Source organism: Molothrus ater, chromosome 2 (genome assembly GCF_012460135.2).
Source record: "Molothrus ater isolate BHLD 08-10-18 breed brown headed cowbird chromosome 2, BPBGC_Mater_1.1, whole genome shotgun sequence".
NCBI classification, from domain to species: domain Eukaryota; kingdom Metazoa; phylum Chordata; class Aves; order Passeriformes; family Icteridae; genus Molothrus; species Molothrus ater.
The window spans coordinates 64,090,213-64,110,063 of record NC_050479.2 but is presented as its reverse complement, the minus strand read 5'-3'; the positions used below and the strand labels follow the sequence as shown (position 1 = coordinate 64,110,063).

The 19,851-nt window shown below is 42.9% G+C and overlaps 1 protein-coding gene across 3 annotated transcripts in view; it reads left to right on the top strand.

The window, feature by feature from the left end:
- Window positions 1-4,912: 4,912 nt before the first annotated feature.
- The window catches only part of DHRS12 (dehydrogenase/reductase 12), a 29,499-nt gene continuing 14,560 nt past the window's right edge, over window positions 4,913-19,851 (top strand). For 2 of the 3 annotated variants that reach the window (XM_036379263.1, XM_036379183.1), the window contains exons 1-5: window positions 4,913-5,032; window positions 5,642-5,775; window positions 8,323-8,405; window positions 14,820-14,912; window positions 15,912-15,993. In XM_036379263.1, coding sequence (XP_036235156.1) covers window positions 4,977-5,032; window positions 5,642-5,775; window positions 8,323-8,405; window positions 14,820-14,912; window positions 15,912-15,993 — 448 coding nt within the window. In that variant the 5' untranslated portion in view covers window positions 4,913-4,976. The remainder of the gene's footprint in view (window positions 5,033-5,641; window positions 5,776-8,322; window positions 8,406-14,819; window positions 14,913-15,911; window positions 15,994-19,851) is intronic. The other variant, XM_036379302.2, reaches the window with a different exon arrangement.

Genomic DNA, 19,851 nt, shown 5'->3' with positions numbered 1-19,851 from the left:
ACAACTTGGCTGGAGTAAAATGCTAATAAGCAGTAAGATTTGCAGAAGGATAAAAAAAGTGTAGCAGGACCCACCTGAGTCAATAAGCCTGTAAGCATTCCTGTCCAACAGCTCATAGCAAGAACAGTAAGATCCAGAAGAAGAGCAGTAAGAAGAAAAACAGGTAGCTGAAGAAAACGTTAGTATAGATAACTGCATTACTACCACAGCCTAGCAACAAACATGTATGCATTCAAGTATATTGTTTACTGTAGGAACATGAAGAATTTTTCAGTCATGGAAATGATAAAATTATCTTTTATTGACTGAAGAAATTATTCTCTAGGATGCATATCAACCATAACATTTCACTTTTATTACTTTGAAAATACTCCTAAGCCATCCTATTATTTTTAAAATAATTATATACCCTTCAGCTTGCATAAATTATTTTATATATAGGAGATTAACTAGGTTAGCAGCAGGTTTAGCTGCTTCCCCCAGCCAATTCTTTCCACTTTGGGAGGATACTAAGCAGACCCTCTCTTTACCAGGACATGCCTGACCCTGGGAAGCCCTGCAGGCTCCCAGAGGTCAAGGCCCTCAGCAGTTTATAAAGCAAACCTATACTTCTGATAAGGCACAGCATGAGATTCCTTTTACTGGCCCCTGAGCAATGAGTAATAGATATGATGACATACTGCCACACTTGTTCCTCAGTAATAAAAGGCTATTTGGTCTGGGGAAAGCCTGACTCTTCGCTGGAAACAACACTGCTGATGACAGCAGCTGGCAAACTTGGTGATGACTTGGGTACACAACAAAGAAAACACCCTACTGTTCACAAAAATGCAACACAGGCCAGAACTTCCACCCTTCCCTGCACTCAGGATGAGCAGCTTTTGCTCTCTCACCCTGCTACTACCATAAGCACTTCAGACACGTCCCTGAGACCTCAGGGACTTCATGTTCTTCTTCAACCACTCACCAAACCCTCTCCTTCATCCAGACAACAGGACAAGTGTCAACTGCCTCTCCCCAGGCTGCTGACAGCTCTTGATTGCTATTACACTGACTGGGGCTGTGCCAAGTTTCTAAAGCAGAATCTTCAAGTGTTCTACATCCAGAGCTGAGGCCAGCATGGTAAAAACAGGCTGTGGAGCAGCTCCCACCACAGTGGCTTGCACACAATTGCCACTTCCTTTGGAAACCTGGCCCCCAGTTAGAGATGCAGATGCTTTCCTGCAAACCTGGCCCTTAAAGCCTGTGCCTGTTCCCACTGCAATCAGTGGTAACTGAATCAGTTCTGATTGATTTAATAGGGGCAGGCACAGAGACTTAATTAGAAAATTAGTAACTGCAAGGAACGGAGGGAATGCCCAACAGCCCGCCAGATCCCTGGAAGGAAGCAAAGGAGCCAGTTGCCCTTAAGACCCAACTTTTTAGCCTCTCACCAGAAAAAAAAAAAAAAGGAGAAAAAAGATAATAAAAGAGATTGGCAAAATGGCCTTGAAGCTGTTTTAAACATCTTGTATAATATATAATTGCTTTTCAGCTCTTGAGCACTCTACTTTTAGATCTGTCCCCTGGGAAGAAAATATGAAACACACTGAAATGCACAGCCCTTAACAGCAATCAGCATTTTCAACTTTCCTTTGTGCTAGAAGTAATTAAAACTTTGCTTAAAACTTCTTGCAATTTGACAGGTACAAAGACAAATCAAGTCTACGGTATGTTTTTCATGTTAGCCCAGCTGAGCGCCAGAGAGGTATTTTTCACCAGCTCCTGTGTTTTAAGAAAATTGAGATCCTCAACTCATTACTCCATGAAAAATCCTAATGTCTGGAGGCTCACAGCCACAACACTCCAGAATTTTTATGTGCTTGGAGGATTACCTGCAGTCATGGAGGGCTTGCATAACAGGCTTGGGGGCTATTTGTACACTGGTAAATGCACGCACCAGAACACAGGACCACCAGGGCCAAGCCAAGCTGTGCAGTGTTAGCCCTGGTGCATCCCCATCTGTGTTTGGGAAAAAAACACCCTTTGAGCAAACTATTCACGATGACATTTGAGCTTGTTTTGGACAGAAGCATCTGCTTAATACCTACTGTGACCTGGGCATCAACAATCTTTACCTGTGGGCAATAAGAGGATCAAGGACTGGGAATATGCAATGGAGCACTTGATAGCATAGAGATATAGGGTAAGAATTAACTTGGATATGTTTTATCAGGGATAAACACTGAGTTGTGTTTATTAGCCTGGGTGAAGCCATTTTGTTCTGTCCTCAAATGAGGGAAATAATTAGGAGCTCAAGAGTCTCTAGCTCTCCCACTTTCAGCTCTGTATGACACAAATATACCAGTTGCTGGCTCTGATAGGGGTCTGAGAAGTAGGATGCCAATCCAAGAGAAAAAGGACTTTGTCTAAAAAAAATCCCTCATGTTCAGAGCAGCATCCTGTTGGAGTTAATTGCTAAGCTACCAGCAGTCAAGAATGAAACCAGAAGATATAACTTTTTGAATTTCCAAAGCTCCAGAATAGGTTTTAATTCAGTTAACAAGATGTATCAACCTAGAATTCAGTACAGAAGGCAAGATATGCAGTCAAAACTTTTGAAGTGGGCAGAAATTTTGCCCGTGAGAATACGGAGATGCAGGTCCTTCATTAGCAGCACCCAGCTCTTGGCAAAATTACATCTTGCCTTTCTACTGTACAACCCTTCATCACTGTGATGGCAGGGTTAGCAGAGAGCACTTACACAATCTGTACAGCCTCTTGCCTCTGGAAAAACAGTACAGAAGCAAAACACCACAGGGGATGAAATGAGGCAACAGAAACATCTAGGTGGTGTTAGGACAGTGTGCAACAGCTTGCTTTTGATGTGAAGGTTGGACTTGATGATCTTGGAGGTCTTTCCTAACCTTAATGATTGATTCTATGAGGCTGCTCAGACAGAAAGTGCTGTGACAGTTCATTTCTGGGTGCAAGCTTAGCCCCTCAGTACAGAAAAAGCAAGTGTTTCTAAGCAGAAATCTCACAGCTGAATGTGCTCAGGGATTGGTGCACTCGGGAAAGGGCATAATTTCTGGGCATTTACAAAATGTCCTTAAACCACCATTTGTTAGAAGGGTACAGCTAACATTGCAGTAGGGGCGTTGCAGTATCTATGTAATATTCTCTGAGAAAATTGTGTATGTACCAGGATGACACTGGTAGCCAACATTACATTCAAACATCTTCTGTAATCTCAGTATGAGTAATATGCTGTAATTGCCCATTACTGCTTAACCCCCAAAATATTATGAGCTGCTCCCATTCTCCGCCTGCCATAATCTCTTTTTGTGTCTGACTCATGGACAGCTTCTGCCAGGCATATTCACATTGGTTAGCACCTCAGGGCTGCATCAGCCAGCATCCTGCTGATCACAGTCCAAATGTTTCAGCCTGTGAGGAATTCTGTGTATCTGCATACACCCCATTTACTTTCAGAGGCTGGCAGACTGCAGGGATGAACTTCCCAATTTATGAGAACACAGGCTGGAACTACAAACAAAACACATCAGAGCCATCATCCTATTTTGCTTGTACTAAGCCATAATCACAGTTCTTAAGAAATAAATAGGGTAAACACAGAAATGACAAGGGAATACTGTCTTACTGTATTTAAATTTTTTAATAGAGTCTTTCAATTGTTTTAAGAACGAGCATTTTTAGATTTCATGAAAAGGTACAACATGTAGCTGGATGGCCTCTGCATGGAAGAAAATATCACTGTTAAAATGTGTCTCTTTGCCCTCTAGAAATTGTTACTTCACATATAATGTACAGTACAAGCAGACAGAGGTGAGTTCGAAAGTTGTAACTTCATGGTGGGAAGTGCCTTTTGTATGAGCCTAATACTCACATATCATGCTGAGAAAGTGGAAGACTTTAGTACAAGGCCTTCGCCAGAGCAAAGAGATTTGAAGATTTAGAAAAAGAAGTATCAGGATATAATACAGGATCAAAAAAGAGAGAACATTCCCATTTCTCCACTATCTGTGTTATTGAAATCAGGTAACTTAAGCTCTTGAAAACTTAGCCAGGGTTCCCAAAGGAGCTTCTCTGCATGTGGTCCTGCACACCCTATAAAATATGTGAATTTATCCAACCTGCACACAGAACTTTCTAACCACATAGACCTTTTGCATAATTATACTTTTAATTATACCTATAATGACAATTTCCTTATTGCTGACATGGGCTATCTAGATGCAGCTTCAAGTGCTTCTCCTGCGCTTCATAGGTCCAAAGAACATAAACAGAAAACACTTTGAATTTCACTCCCCTTAGTGCAACAGCCACTCGTGTATCCTTTCCTTAGTGGAATACTTCACCAGTGAAGTAGGAGCTAGGTATTTAATGGATTTGTTATGTAAAACGCTACTTCACGTGGCACAGAATAATTTTTCATATTTCTCGGGGAGCATCCCTTTGGCAGCTTTCCAGGGCAGAGGACGCAGGCCTGTTCCTCATTCCCAAAACACAACAGCCTAGCTGCACTCCCGCCTTAGCCGGCAGCAGCATCTACCCCAAGCTGGAGCCCTGGGAAATTCTCCATCCTTCATCCACCACCACCTTCGCCAGGCACAGCCGCCTGCAGCGAGGCAGGCGCTGGCAACAGCTACCCTTCATGGCTAACGGAGAAGAAAACAGAAAGGATAAGAAGAACCAGCCCACGAACTGCTGCTAAGGAGGAAGCTGGCAGTACCACCACCCCCCACCACTGTCACACTCGCTGCGCTACCTCACACTCTCCCTTTAGCGCGGCCGGGCCGGGCCGGGCCGGGCCGGGCCGGGCCGGGCCGAGCCGAGCCGAGCCGGGCCGGGCCGGGCCGAGGGGAGCCGCCCCTCAGCCCTTATCTAACGCGGCCGGGCTGGCCGGGAGCTTTATGTAAGGGCAGAGGCGGGGCTGGCCTGGCTGTGGGGGCGGTGGTAACAGCAGCAGCGCCATGTCCTGGTACCGCAACACCGTGTGGTTCGTCAAGGGGCTGCGGGAGTACACGAGGTATGGGCGGCGGCCGCCCGGGAGGCAGCGTGGGGCGGGTTTAGCGCCCGGGCTGGGCTGTTCTTGCCTGTCCGCGGCGAGACCGTGCCTATGTGGTGTTTTATGGATGGCTGCCCGCCCCCGCCAAGGCGGGTGGATTCCAGCCCCGCTCGGTGAGGGCCGCCTGGCCCTGCCCTGCCCTGCCCGCCCTGGGGCTCTGGCCGCCCCCCGAGGGTCGAGGTCGGGGCTGGGTGGGCTGGGGCGGCCAAATGCTATCGCGAGTTGTCGCTTTCATTCCAAAGCACTGGAGTAGGCTGCCCGGGGAAGTGATACAGACACCATCCCTGGAAGTCTTGAAAACAACCTCTGGATACGGCACTTGAGGCCGTGGGTGAATGTGGGTTGATGGTTGGATTTGATGATCTTAAGGATTTTTTTCCAACCTGAATGATTCTGTGATACATTGCTGTTTGCAGTGTCACTGGTATTCATGGCCTGCCCCATGGGTACAGAGAGTAAATAGGGCAATTACTGGATGCTGAGCTCTGAAAGTGCTTTTCAACCCACACATGTGTTTGTTTTGGAAGGGCTCACTTCTAGGTTCTCACGGGTGTCTCTTGATTTGTTCAGAGGTGGTTACGAGTCTGCTTCCAAGCGCTTCAACCCAGCTGATGTGGAGGTGGATGTAGCTGGAAGATCCTTCCTGGTCACTGGTGCAAACAGTGGCATTGGCAAGGCCACAGCAAAGGAGATAGCGAGGAGAGGTGAGCAGGGCTGCTGTGGAGCTCCCAGGAGGCTTACAGAGAAGACGGAAGGCAGCAGGTTTGGCCTTCCAGCACTTACACACAAACACAAATCCCTGGGATGTGGCATCATTTCACAGGGGTCTTAGTGTGAGTTAGAGGTTTAAGCCCAATCAGTGCAGTGAAAACTGGGATAGGAAACCAAATTAGCAGAGAGGAGCTGCAAATTGTTTTCAAGTGCATGTTTACCAAAACTATCTGTGTTATACTGGCATCTGAGAATGTTGGTGACAGATCAGTGTCTGTTTAAGGTTAATTCAGTACAAGTAGCAGCCTGGCTGAATTTGAACTGAGGAATCTGCAATTCTGTCATATGATGAAAGAAAACAATTGTCTTTACAAAAATGAGATGGAAGAGCATAAAAAACCTTCATGTAGCTGTTCTTGATCTTAATGATAATACCCTGGAGTTTGTGCCCTTTGGCTGATTACATGTAATTATGTTTTTATGTTGCTGTCTGTACACAAGGACATGGTGTAAACTGGGCCTAGCTGCTGCTGAAGGATAAACCTAATCCCTTACAGAGTTGACAAAGTAATTCCTGTTGTGCAAGAGTGACAGGAGTTTTGGCATGTAGAATGAAGGGGAGGAGCTTGTGGCTCTTTTCTCTCTTTGTTGTGCTTAGGTTTTGTAACCATCTTATGAAGGAAAGTGGCAACTCAGTTAAACAAAACTAATTCAAAACTGTTAGCATCAAAGAGTCTTTGAGTTTAAGATCTACATCAGTCCCAACATGTGATTGATTTCAGATTCCCACCACTGCTATTGTACATAATCACTTTATGTAAGTACTGCTTTGTCAGGTGACTGTTCTGCTCACAAATGGATATCTCTACCAGGTTTTGCAAGCTGGAAAGCTGGCTGAATCTCTCTGGGATTAGGTCACCATGTTTAGCAGAACAACCTTGGGCTCAGAACTGCATGTCTGATCTGTTGCATGGGCATTGCTGTTCACATGAAGTTAAAATGACTTCCCAGTCCCATCCTTGAACATTTCACTTTGAAACTCAGTGTCAGCTGTTGGGGCTCAGGCTTCTAGTTGAATCTCTTCAAGTACTCCATGACAAGTGAATAAGGAATTCTGACTCAGCAGAGGAATAATCAGGCTCTGTTGGCTTTACCTTCAAGCACTCAGATATTTCTAACTGACAATTGCTAAAGTCTGAGTTCAACTTTTCTCTGAATTGGTGTCTTATGGATATTCGGATTTGGGCTTTCCTCTATGTCTTGTGAACTGCACTTCCAGCTTGATACACTCTTCTCCCAACTACTCTATTCCCATGTGTTGCGTTCAAATAGTTTCAATCTTTACCAAAGAAAATACATTTAAATTCATTTCCTAATGTGTCAGTCAGACCTAAACTTCCCCCATCTCCTGGTGCTCAGTGGAAAAATCTCTCCTGTGGACAAAAGGTTTCATTATCAGACCCCAGACTGGGCTGTGCAGTGTGTGACTGTATCATCCAAAGGTAGACTTGGTGTTCTGCATTTGGGTTCTGGGCACTAAAAAACGTGACCCGACACAGTTGTTGTTTCTATTAGGGATTTATTATGTTTCTATTAGGGATTAATTCCTTGAGCTTTCTAGAGGTGGACTGCTAGCAATCCCTAAAACACCTTTAAAAACAGGCAAAAGTAAGGAGTATAGGTATTCCTAGGACTGAAATTAACACATAGCTTGTAACAATCAGAGAATATGTGAAGAAAAAAAACCAAAACCATTGCCTAGTTGTAGTTTTGTCTTGTGTTTGAAGGCTTTCTTTAATATGATTAAGTGATGAGATTGTGGTAAGTATCCAGGTCTCTGAGAAGAGCCTTGCCTTGTGTCTTCCTTTCATGGAAAAACTGGTTGGAAGAGACCTCTAGAGGTCACCTTGTCCAGCGTCTCGCTTGGAGCAGGACTGTTGGCAATGGTAGATTGAACCAGTCATTGCTGTGTTTTGCTGCTTGATACCCACAAGGATGCAAATTATGCATCCTCTTGAGAAAGCCTGCCTATTGAGGAGAAACCTTCTGAAAATTATTTTTCTGATGAGAAATAATTCAGATGACCTGAGCCTCCCAAGCTGCAATTGAGGCCATAGTCCTTGTCTTATCTCCTACTGTTGAGAATTCTGATATCTGGCACTTTTATTTCCTTTCTGCAGAGCAATTCTAGTCACTTGTATTGTTCAAGCTCTTTACTGAACTTCCTAAAGCATATATTAAAAAAAAAAATCTATGGTGCAGATGCCTTAGCTCCAATTTCCCATTTAGCTCTGGTATTTCATCCACTAAGCATGATGTACAGACTTGACAGAAATGGTTTGAGCACAATACTTAGAGTGCAGTGGCCTTTTCCTTGCGTGTGATGACCCTGCCTGCCTGCCTGCCAGGAACAAAAGCCAAGCAGAAATATTCCACTGTTTTTCTTCTATCCAATATCTCACCTAATTAAAATGCTGATGTCTCACCCAAATGCAGTTAGTAATAAATTATCAAATGCTTTTCTTGTTGCAATCCACCAGGTGGCACGGTTCATCTGGTTTGCCGAAATAAGGAACGGGCTGAAGTTGCCAAAGAGGAAATAGTGACAGAAACGGGGAATCAGGTGAGTTGTTTTTTAGTCTTTTGTTTACTTTTAGAAAGGTTGTTCATATTAAAGACCCCAGAGGCCATGAGATACTCTTCCAGCATCTTGATGTTGTGTTTTTAATAGTATTTTCATACAGACACGGAAACATCTAGCAGTTTATAATTCAAATGATTTGAAGTGATTAACTTCAAACCATTTGAATCACCTAACTTCATTAGGTGATGTATTCTGTGATTAGTAACATCATCAGCAGCATGCTGTTTTATTTAATGTTTGTTTGTTGATTTGCTTTTTTATGTCCTACTTACTATTCCTAACTACGTGTCTCAAGCTTTTAAAAGTTAATGCATTGCAACACTCTTGCAACAACATTTATGAGTCTACAGCATTGGAGCTGAAGGTTTTATGTGTCTGAATAACATGCTCTTGATTTGCTAAGGTTGGCTGCTCTGTGAAGTCCTGTGTGTGGTACTAATTCCATGCTCTACATGCGTTTTCATTTCCTTTTCTTATAATACCTCTTCCTTCCCTCTGTAACACATTCTTTTTGTTTCTGTATATATCACTGTACAGTCCACCTCTATATCTGTCACTGTTGCTTTCATTAATTGTTCAGGAGGGTGTGCTTATGGAGTTCACTAGTCATTATCTTTCTTACTTGGTGCCCTGGTTTTGGCTGGGATAGAGTTAATTTCCCTTCCAGCAGTTCCACCGGTGCTATGCTTTGGATTTGTGACCAAACCAGCGTAGACAACCCACAGTTTAGTTATTGCTGAATGATGCTCACGCAGCATCAAAGCCTATTCTTATTCTCACACTGCCCCACCAGGTGAGCAGGCTGGGGTGCACAAGAAGATGGGAGGGGACACACTGGGACAGCTGACTCCAGCTGACCCAAGGGACTCCTCAGACCATATGACATCTTGCTCAGCAGTAAAAGCTGGGAGGAAGAAGGAGCAAAAGGAGGCATTCACAGATCTGGTATTTGGCTTTCTAAATCACTGTTGCATGGGATGAAGTCCCGCTTTCCTGCAGATTGCGAGATGCCTGCCTGACAGTAAGAAATAGTGAATTAATTCCTTGTTTTATTTTTTTTTTTTGCACACACAGTTCTGCTTCACTTTTTAATGTCTTTATCTCAGCCCACGAGTTTTGCCTGTTTTGTCCTTGTGATTGTCTCCCCATTTCCACTGGGAATGGAGTGAGTAAATAGGGTTGTATGGGGCTGAACTTCCTACCAGGGTTAACCCACAGCACATGGATGGAGACCTGTCTTTGTTTTAAATAATGACTTGGCTCTTGTATGCTGTATTTTGATTCCAGTAATAGGTTTTAATGTGGATCAAAAATTCTGAAGTTTTTCATGGTTAGAGATGCCATATTGACTAAATTTCTGTTCTTTCATTTCAGTTCCCTAGTATGACAACTAGCATTACTCTTCAGTTTTTTAATGGAGGTGAATTAGATCAGTCCTTATGTAGAAATAAACAATTTTCAGCTGTCTATAGCTGTGTAATCCCATGGCTATAGTACGGCTGGTGATTATCTGTGTTACCTCCTTCTCTAACTGCAGTCAGGCTGCCTGGGAAGAGATGTGAGTTCGACCTCTGAAGGTTTCTTCATGTTCTGTTTTCTGTCACCTGGTGGGAAAAAACTTGATGCAAATAATATTTTCCCTCTAAAGGCAGCATAATTACTGCATTCCCACTTTTTGGTAGGCTGCAGACCTGTCATTTCTGTAGTCATGGGGGAGTGCGAGGGCACTGCAGAACTTGTTTGTGACCCTGGGGACAGGGCACTTGTGCAGAGAGCAGCTCTCAGTGAAGTGTTAGATGAGCTGTACAAGAGGCCCTGTGGGACACGTGACTGCACTGGGAAGAGCATTTTAATAAGGAGTCCACAAAAATATCCTTCTTTATAAATGCTCATTCAGAAACAATACAGAGAGATAATAAAATGCTTTATCTGCAACTTGATGGGCTGTATCCAGGCTCAATTTGCTCTTCCTGATAATTTGGATGGAGATCCTGTTATAGTATACACCAAAGATTTTTTTCATCTTCCAGAGGACATGCTGGAGTGCAGTGCTGAAATGGAGTTATTTGGTAGTCACCTGGCCCTAGATCTGGGAACTAGAAAGTTCTCCTAATTTGTTAAAATAGATCAAGTCACAGAGATTAGGTTTGCTTTGAAAATGGCTTTGCTACCATTGAGGACTTTCATAGGAAACAGGTCTGAATATCCCTTTCCTGAGTCAATGTGACAGTCTTCAGCAGATAAGTGTTGATTTAGATCTTTTTCAATCTCTGAAATCCTTTGCAATACTGAACATTTTGCCCAAAAATCTTTATCTCTTCTGTACCAGTAGATAATGGTATTAGTTTTAAAAGTAGAAAGTTTAAAGAGGTATCCAGCTTGAACCAGTAGAGCAGTGTCAAGTTTTTGGTCAGAAATTATTCACAAAATGGATATGGTTGGAAGGGACCCCAGTGGATCATCTGATCCAATCTCCTTGATCAAGCAGGGTCATCCTAGAGCACATTATTACAATGAGAAAATTCTGACTCAAACTCAGCTAAGGAGCTGAAGTCAACTGACTAGAGAGAAAGTCATGTGCTTTTTATCTTCAGGGAAGCAGAATTACAGGCAGGCAATAATGCCATATCATTTCTTCAGCTTCTTCGCTTTTCTCGTTTGCTTGTATAATGAGTATTTAAAGAAACAACTTGGAAAGAGAGGAGGCCCTTTAATGATTATTTGTTGTTTTGCAAGAGAACACATCCTCTGCATAATTATTTTAAAACTGCCTTTTCCTGGCATACGTCATGAGACTATCTGTGGTGTCTCTTTGAGACTAAGTGCTGTCTAGGAGAAGAGTAGGAGTTGATGTGCCTTTGTATGCTGTAAATGCCACTCTGCTTGTACTGTGTAGAACACAAATCTGCCAAAAGCAAAAGAATTGTCTGTAGCAAGCAGTAAAAGGTTTTTGATGTTTTGGAGGGAGGAATTATTTCTAGCTTTAGTGGTTTAGCAAATGATAACTTTGCTTTATGTCAACCCTTTTTTAATTTTTTTTCCTATTGCATCCACATTGCTGGCCATAGTATTGCAAAACATTTGCAAGAGCATTGTGACATGGAGTGACTGACAAGGGTTTAGCAGTTAATGCAGCAGTTAGCATGCAGGGGGATGCAGAAGGCACCCAGCACTCTGAGACAGCTGGAGTGGGTGCAGTGCTGCTCCTGAAAGCAGGCTTTACCACCCTGGCTGGAGCAACTGTGCCTGGCACATAGGACACTAGCCCACACAGAGCTCAAAAGTGATAATGTAGCAGATGTTGGATTGCAGGGAGTGACTGGGACTTTTCCCTGAGCCTGGGGCAGCACATGATGGTGGCTTCATGTGTTGGATTCTGCTGTCCTCAGGGTGCTGAGCTGCCAGGTGATGTGACAACAGGAGATGAGCAGGCTGCAGAACCACAGGGAATAGGAGCAGGAGATTGACAGGGTCTCTACAGAGAGTAGAAGAGCACATTGCATGGAAGGAGGGATAGCTAGAAGCTGCATTTGAATAAGTAGTGGACAGAGACTTCTAAGATGGGGAGGAACTAAAGCTTGTGAATGCTGGCAACAGAAGGCAGCTCCCTCTCTGCCTGCAGATGTGCATTTTATAGGATAGGTGTAGTGCCATGGTAACAGATGAGGAAGAGCAAGCTCTGTCAGGGGAGGTGTTGGAGACAGATGATCCTGAACAGTTGTTGACAGTGGGAGGAAGTTGTGGGTGATGATGGCTGAGGGCTCCTTCCTGTGGGGGATGAAGGCACCCGTCTGCAGTCTTGGCTAGATGACTTGAGAGGTTTGTCACTTGCTGGGAGCTCAGATGTAAGGTACTGCAGAGAGTCTGCTGGGGCTGGTCTGGACCTTGGCCTAGTACCTCTTGTTGCCCAGCCACGTGGGCACCCATGACATTGTGAGGGGTAACCTGGAGTTCATTGGGAGTGTTTAGAGAGCCAAGAGCATGGAAGCCCTAGCAGTGGTCTCCTAAATCCACACAGTGAAAGGGAAGGGCTTGGGTAGGAGCATATATGCCCTGCAGATCAACACCTGAATGTTCATCTGGTGCCACTTTGTCCTTAGCTTTCATGACTTCTTGGACTTTCTCTGTTAAATGAACTTAGCTGAGGAGCAATGATGTATTAGAGCAAGAGTGTCTTTGCCAGCAGGTTTGCTAAGCCTACTGAGGAGGCTTTAAAGGGGTTTCATTGGTTTGTAGTGACCAAACCCAGAAGAGTAGAAGAGTCATGGGAGCAGTGAGTGTCTAGGGGACAGTGAAATGGAGGAAGCTCTCACAGTTTTCATGAGAAAGTAGCATGTCTGGGACCACATTTCAGATGCTTATTCATGAGTACACATAGCATAGGAGACACAGGAATCCATGCATGACTGCAGAGCTGTGATCTCACTGGGTTCTCACTGGCATTAGGCAGAAATAGTTGGCATGACTAGAGTGCTGGAGTGGATGTATACCCTTGCTCATTGTACTGGTTTTGGCTGGAAAAACTTAATTTTCTTCACAGTGGCTTGTGTCTGTGTTTAAGATTTGTGCTGAACACAGGGTCGATAATACAGAGATGCTTTTGCAATTGCTGGGCTTACATAGAGCAAAGTCTTCTACTTTCTGTGTGCCACACTGGAGAAGAAGTTGGGGTTGCATGGGAGGTTGTGAGGAGACACAGCCAGGACAGGTTGACTAACTGACCAAAGGGATATTTCACACCATATGACATCATGCTCAGTATATGAAGCTGGGGGAAGGAAAAAGGAATGGGGAGATATTTGGGGTGGTGGCTTCCCAATAACTATTATGTGTGATGGAGCCTTGCTCTCTGGGAGATGGCTGAACACCTGTCTGTCCATGGGAGGCAGTCAATTAATTCCTTGTAAAAAGTGTAAAGTGCGTGGTATTCCCAGGCAGTTTCCCATCCAAGTACTATCCAGGCCCAACCCTGATTAGTTTCTGAGATCAGACAAGATTGGGTTTTCTCAGGGTGGTATGCTCATAGGCTTGGGTTTTTTTGCTTGTCTGTGGCTTTTGCTTTCCCTATTAATCTGTCTTTATCTCAGCCCCCAAGTTCTCTATCTGTTACCCTTCTGATTCTCTCCCTGATCCCTTTGGTGAGATGACTCTGCCTGTGGACAGGAGAGGAGCAGTGCTCTCCTTAACTTTGACAAGGCTTTTTACATGGTTTGTTATGATATCCTTGTATCCAGTTTAGGGAGATGTGGTTTGAACTGGTGGAAGAAAAGTGGGTGGGAAACTGTCCGGATCATGTGGCTTTAAAAGTAACAATCAACAGTACAGAGCTGATCTGTGAATGTTTTTTAGTGGATTCCCTCATGAATCAATACAAGGGCTTATTTTAAGAGCACAGGTGACAGAATGAAGTGCAGTCTTTGCCTAGCTGGCTGGAAAGCAGATGGCAGAAAGGGACCTGGGAGTGACAAGTTGTCCCTCTGTGAGCAGTGTCCTGGGGCAACGGAGGCCAACCATACCCCAGGCTGTATGAACATGAGTCTAGCCAGCAGGCTGAGGGAAGTGCATCTTGCTCTTGATTAAGCCTTTGTGAAACCAGAGCAGGAGTCCTGTGCCTGGCTTTGGACTCCCCAGGATGAGGAAGTCATCAATGTCCTGGAGTGAGTCCAGCAGAGTGTGACTAGGGAGATGAGACATGTGATGTATGAAGTGACTCTGAGAAGGCTGATTTTGCTCAGTGTTGAGAAGGCTCAGATGGGTCTTGCTGTGTTCTACAGCCATGTGATGGGAGTGTGTAGGGAAGGCACTACCATGCTTCTCTTGGAGGTCTTCAGTGGGAAGACAAGAGGCAGCTGACACAGACTGGAACAGGGACAAAATTCTGAGTAGACAGTAGGAAAAATGTTTTCACCACGAGGGTGATCAAATGCTCTGAGCAAGGGGCTCAGACAGACTGGTGAATCTCCATGTTTGCCAAGCAGCCTCCAGAGGTCTCTTCCAACCTAGATTATTCTCTAATGCTGTGACCTTGAACATTTCCTTGGAAAGTTCAGCCAAAGAGAAAGCTGCTAAATTGTTTCAACTGAAATTTTGCACGCTTTGCAATATTTTTCTAGTTCTCTGTTATGCCTGTCTGTCACGTATATTTATTTAAGTAGGACTCTCTCTTAATAACTTTGGCATTAAAAATCTATGTCTCAGAAGCAGCTGAATAATGACTAAACATGTTTTAAGGACTGGAGTTAAATTTTGCAGTTGTGCATGTTAGCCTGTATTAGTTGGCTTCTGGAGACACTATTTTTTTCATACTACTTAAATACCTTTTCACCTAGACAGGCCTAAACAGGATTTCTCTTCACTTTCCCTGTTATTGTGACTTAGTTTCTTTTCCTTTAGAACATCTTCTTGCATATTGTGGATCTATCTAATCCTAAGGAAATATGGAAGTTTGCTGAAAAATTCCAAAATGAACATAAATTAAATGTGTTGGTAAGTTCACGTACTTTAATCATGTGTGTCTGTCTTGGGAGTGTGTAGCCTATGAATTTGTCTGACAGGTCATGTAGACTTGACAGTTAGGCCCACAATTCTCTCCTTAATTTTTTCTAAATGCTTTTATCAGGAGTCCCCATGGTTTGCTTGCTCTTGTCCCTTCTCAGTTAACACAGATGTGCTACAGAAAAAGAGAAAAGCAGTAATTTTATAGCTGCAACTTTGGTGGCACCATACATTTTCTCTTTGACTTTCATTGCTAATAACATTGTCCCTCTTAAAGCTAGACCTTCTGAAAGATTAAACTTTTGCAAAAACTCCAGAGACTAAAACAGAGCCAGGGAGAGACTAAACAGTTAATCATCATGGTTGGCAAGGGGCTCAGTGCAGTTCCCCCTTTATTTAGCAGTGAAAATTTGCTTGGGGGGCTGAACAACAACCAAGGCATCTGGAGCAGCTCCTTTCATGCTTACTAGATGAGGAACATCTGATAAAAAAGAGGAAATAACTTTTGAGGAGTGCCAGTGAACATGCAGGAAGGTGTGTAGGGGCAGATCTTTTTTTGAGGTGGGAAAAAGTCTGAACTCCTGGAAGGTAAGGCAGAGAAACAAATGTGTCAGAGGCTGTGCTAGCTGCACACAGCTTGCAGTCATGTTTTATGTACAAATAAAAGCTACAGTGTGTAGCTTTGTTTTGTAGTGCCAGAAGACAGCAAATTAGCGTGGACTGCTCACATGTGTGGATTTCCTTGTAGATGTTTGTGTTGATTGTTTTTGTTTAAAGGAGTTGGAAGGTAAGGCAGAGAAACAAATGTGTCAGAGGCTGTGCTAGCTGCACACAGCTTGCAGTCATGTTTTATGTACAAATAAAAGCTACAGTGTGTAGCTTTGTTTTGTAGTGCCAGAAGACAGCAAATTAGCGTGGACTGCTCACATGTGTGGATTTCCTTGTAGATGTTTGTGTTGATTGTTTTTGTTTAAAGGAGTTGTTTTGCAGATCAACAATGCGGGATGTATGGTGAATAACAGAGAGTTAACTGAAGATGGACTTGAAAAAAACTTTGCAACAAACACTTTGGGTGAGTATTAAAGGTTTTCTTCTGGAGCATGCTTATTTTGCTTACAGAAGTGTGTTTTTATAGCTGGGTTCGTGAGGTATATATTCCTGCTTAAAGATGGATCATAGCATTGCTATGCCAGGAATAGAGCCAGGAAGGAAAAGAAGAAATATTACAGCTTGTTCGGAGTGTCATTTTTTAATTTCTCCGTTTTTCAGTTGTTCTGATATCAGCATCTTTATTTATCATAGCAGAAGTGGAAAATGGCAGGTTGATTCTGAAATTTACTAGGGAACTTAGTTCTGAGCATTGCTGCTAATGATGTTCTTTGTAATAATTGTGTGTCTGGGGTTTGGATGGAGCTTGGAACACGTTCAGATGTTTAAAGAGACATTAAAATGTTTGAGTGGGCTTGCAGAGCCTGTTGTGTATGACAGAGGCACTGTGCAGGAGGCCTGTGCCCTGGACGCTCTCAAGCAGGTGCAATCTCTAGTCAAGGGATTGAGCAGCAATGGGCAAGTCTTGTGTGCTCCATGTGAAAGGGGCTTTGTGTGTGAACTGTGTAGCACTGGTGTAATAGGGACAAAGGATGGGAAGTGAGTCAAGAGGGAAAGTGGAGATGTGGAAGGGCAGGGAAAATGGCGAGCCAAGTGGAAGGTTTGCCCCCAGAAGCTGTGAAAAAGAGGTGAGCAAACAGCCAGCCAGCAGAGAGAAGAGCTGTCCGACACTGGTAATATCTGTAAGGCTGAAAGCAGCATCTTTTGCAAAGAGACACGTGGTGCTTGCATCAACCCAACAGTCCTGACACTCTTCTCCCTCTGCCTCCGTGCAGGGTAGGTGGATTTCCCAAGAGACTGTCTTCAATATATTCAAAAGTGACACATTAAGGAAGAACTGTGGTGCTTTGTTTCTGTGTTTTCCTCCTGTTCGTCATTATCTGGAATGAGGGTGAGGAAAACCTAGTCTATAAAGATAAGGCATTTATAGAACTAGTATAACCTGGAAACCATTGTTGGTTTTTATTCTTAGCCTTTTTCTTGTATTGGTTCCTTAAATCCTATTTATGTTTGAAAGCTAACATTTTAGTATAAATGTCTTGAGCTTCACTGTTATTGTGCGTACAGCTCATTTTTTCTGCAAGTCTGAATACATTAAACTGACAATTAAATCAAGTATAAAGGCAGAGATTCATTTGGTTCAGACTTATTCTTCTAATAACATTCTTCTGTTTCTCATGGTCAAAAAATTCAAAAAGAGTTTTATATTGCCATCAAATTTCCCTTGGCTGTGTAAGTACCAGAACTTCTATCCCGAGGGATCTATTCACCTTAAATTAGTTTTTATCCTCTTGTGGTCTTTCAGACAAAAAGCCAGCAATGTGCAAAGGTACAGCTCTTCAGTAGAGAAGCAGAATGAAACAAACACAACAGTCTGAATACAAAAGCATATTTTGGTTTAGTTTCAGACATTGAGGATATTAAGTGCTGAGGAACCGTATACTGGTGCATCACTTGAATTATATTTTATCACACAAGTAGAAGCAGCAAATTCTGCTTTTCCAGCTGTAAATCAGCCTTACTAGTGGTATACAGCTGCACAGAGGAAGCTGAATTATAGTTGTAGCAAACTAGGAAAATGCCTGTATTATCTTTAGTGGATGTTACTTAGAGATCTCCGTTATCCGTTCATGTATCACTTGCTGCATGATTGTATAAGAAGTTTAAGGAGGTAAATCATCCTCTGTTGTCCAACTTCTTCAGAGTTCAGGCAAGGACTGGGTTGTTTGCTTAGACTGCTTCTCTCTAGACAAAAATAAGGATTAAATTTTGAATCTTTTAGAACCGAGTGGGACTTGGTTGAGCTGGAAGAAGCTGGCAGTGCAACAGGAAGCTTCTGTGCTTGCAGGCCAGACACACATGAAGGACCAAGGCTGCAAACCACAGGATTTTTCTTCAAAGTCAAGGGGATAGGGTAATAAATCATAACTTCTGGAGCTAGAGTAGGAGAAAGCTGTGTGGAGAAAGACCTGTCAGAGTAGATGCTCTGTCATTTCCCTGAGTACTAGGTGCCTTTGGGTGTGTTTTTCTTGGGAGAAGTTAATTTCTTTCAGTAACTATCTGTGGTTATAGGTTCTCAGAGAAAATCCTGGCTAACTTAGATATGGCTGGAATATAGGTTGGCTATAAATTTGAGAGTGGTCTGAAAGAACAAACTAAATTCCCCTCTCTGCTCCAGTAATGCTAAAGACTGAAGGGTGACATGGGCTCAAGGCCCTTGTTTGGAAAATATGCAGTTGTCCCTCACTTGACTAACAAGCTAGAATAATATCAATATCTTTTGCAAATCTTTACATGTAGGGTGTTCCTTCCATGTTTCTTTCACTTTTTTTTCCTACCTTGTAGGATACTTTTCCTATCTCTGGTGTGTGGGTTGTAGTGTGGAGGTGTAGGTTGCGTGGAGTGTGTAGGTTGTAACTATCTAAAAATGCAAGACTGAAATATAAGATGCTTTAAATACACACGTCGCAGTTTTTGAATTTGCGTTTTTTGAATCTGATACAGTGAGTCTGTATCAGATACCTGATTAACATTTCTATAAGCTGTAAAATTGCTCATTTAGGTGTCTGAAATGCTGTGGAGCTTTTAAATCTAGTCTAGGAATGTTTTCCTCTTGACTGATCTGTTAGTACATTTTTGAGCATAACGCATGACAGTGTTCAGTTCTAATTGATGATCTGACTTGTGAAACATATCCTGATCTTTTCTTGGACTACATGGGACAAAAATGACTGCATAAGTCCTCTTGTATGAATATGTACAAAAATAACAGTGGTTAGAATAGAAAGTAAAATTCCCTTAATGTAAAACACAGCTGACTGGCTCATTGAGGGTGGCTACTGAAACAAGAGGTGCATAGTCCTCTCTGGTGCTGTCAGAATATGCAGATGGATGAAGTTCATGAAAATGTAAAATGCAGGTTGACAGTTAAGGCTTTGTATGGTTTATTTAATATTCAAGTTCAAACTGTAAAGTGCTTTGGGCAGGTGATGGCAGCTGCATCCATGCTGTAGTATCCTTTTACAGTGAGTCTGAGGCACAAATGCTGCATGGCTTGTTGTGGTTCTGTTGTTGCTGTCAAATGAAACACCTTGCCTTTTTTCCCTGCTAGAGGCTCAAGAGCTGTTGTCTGATTGCTGGAGCTCAGTGAATGTAGAGAGCAGAATGGAACACTTAGACTCTAATGTGGGAGCACTGGCCCTGCACAAGTCTGAAATAGCACTTTGCTGATTGAAACACACTTTAAAATAAACCAAATTGAGTGACTCACTGGAGGTAACATGGACAGATTTCCTGCAGACCTGCCAGTCCTGATGGGCAGATTTTTTCTCTGTCTCCTAGTTTCTGTGAAGTTGCCCTTATATTTCTTGTGTACTCAGGGTTGTACCCAGGAGCTGGGCAGCAACAAGAAATAATTTCTTCTGATGAATCTCGTAGACTTCTGAGTCAAAACTCTTTTTAAATTTAATTTTGTTTTACTTTTTTTAGTATAACTCCCAGCAAAGACTATTAAAGCTGGTGGTATTCAGTCATTTTGAAAAAACCTTCAGCATTTATAAGCAAGTAGAGGCAAAAGCAGCATGTTCCTATTGAAGCAGTAGGCATTTAGCTGAAACAGTCCTTTTTCCTCTGTTTTATTGCCTGCCTCACTTTGCTTTTACTCAATATATCTTCCTACTTGACATGGAAAAATTACATATATGTTACTTTTTTATTGCTACTTACCAGGCAAGGGGATGCTAAACCACACTGAGAGATAAATGATGCTCCCAGTATGCATCTTTTCTTCAATCTAATGGGCTCTCATGTTTTAATAATATAT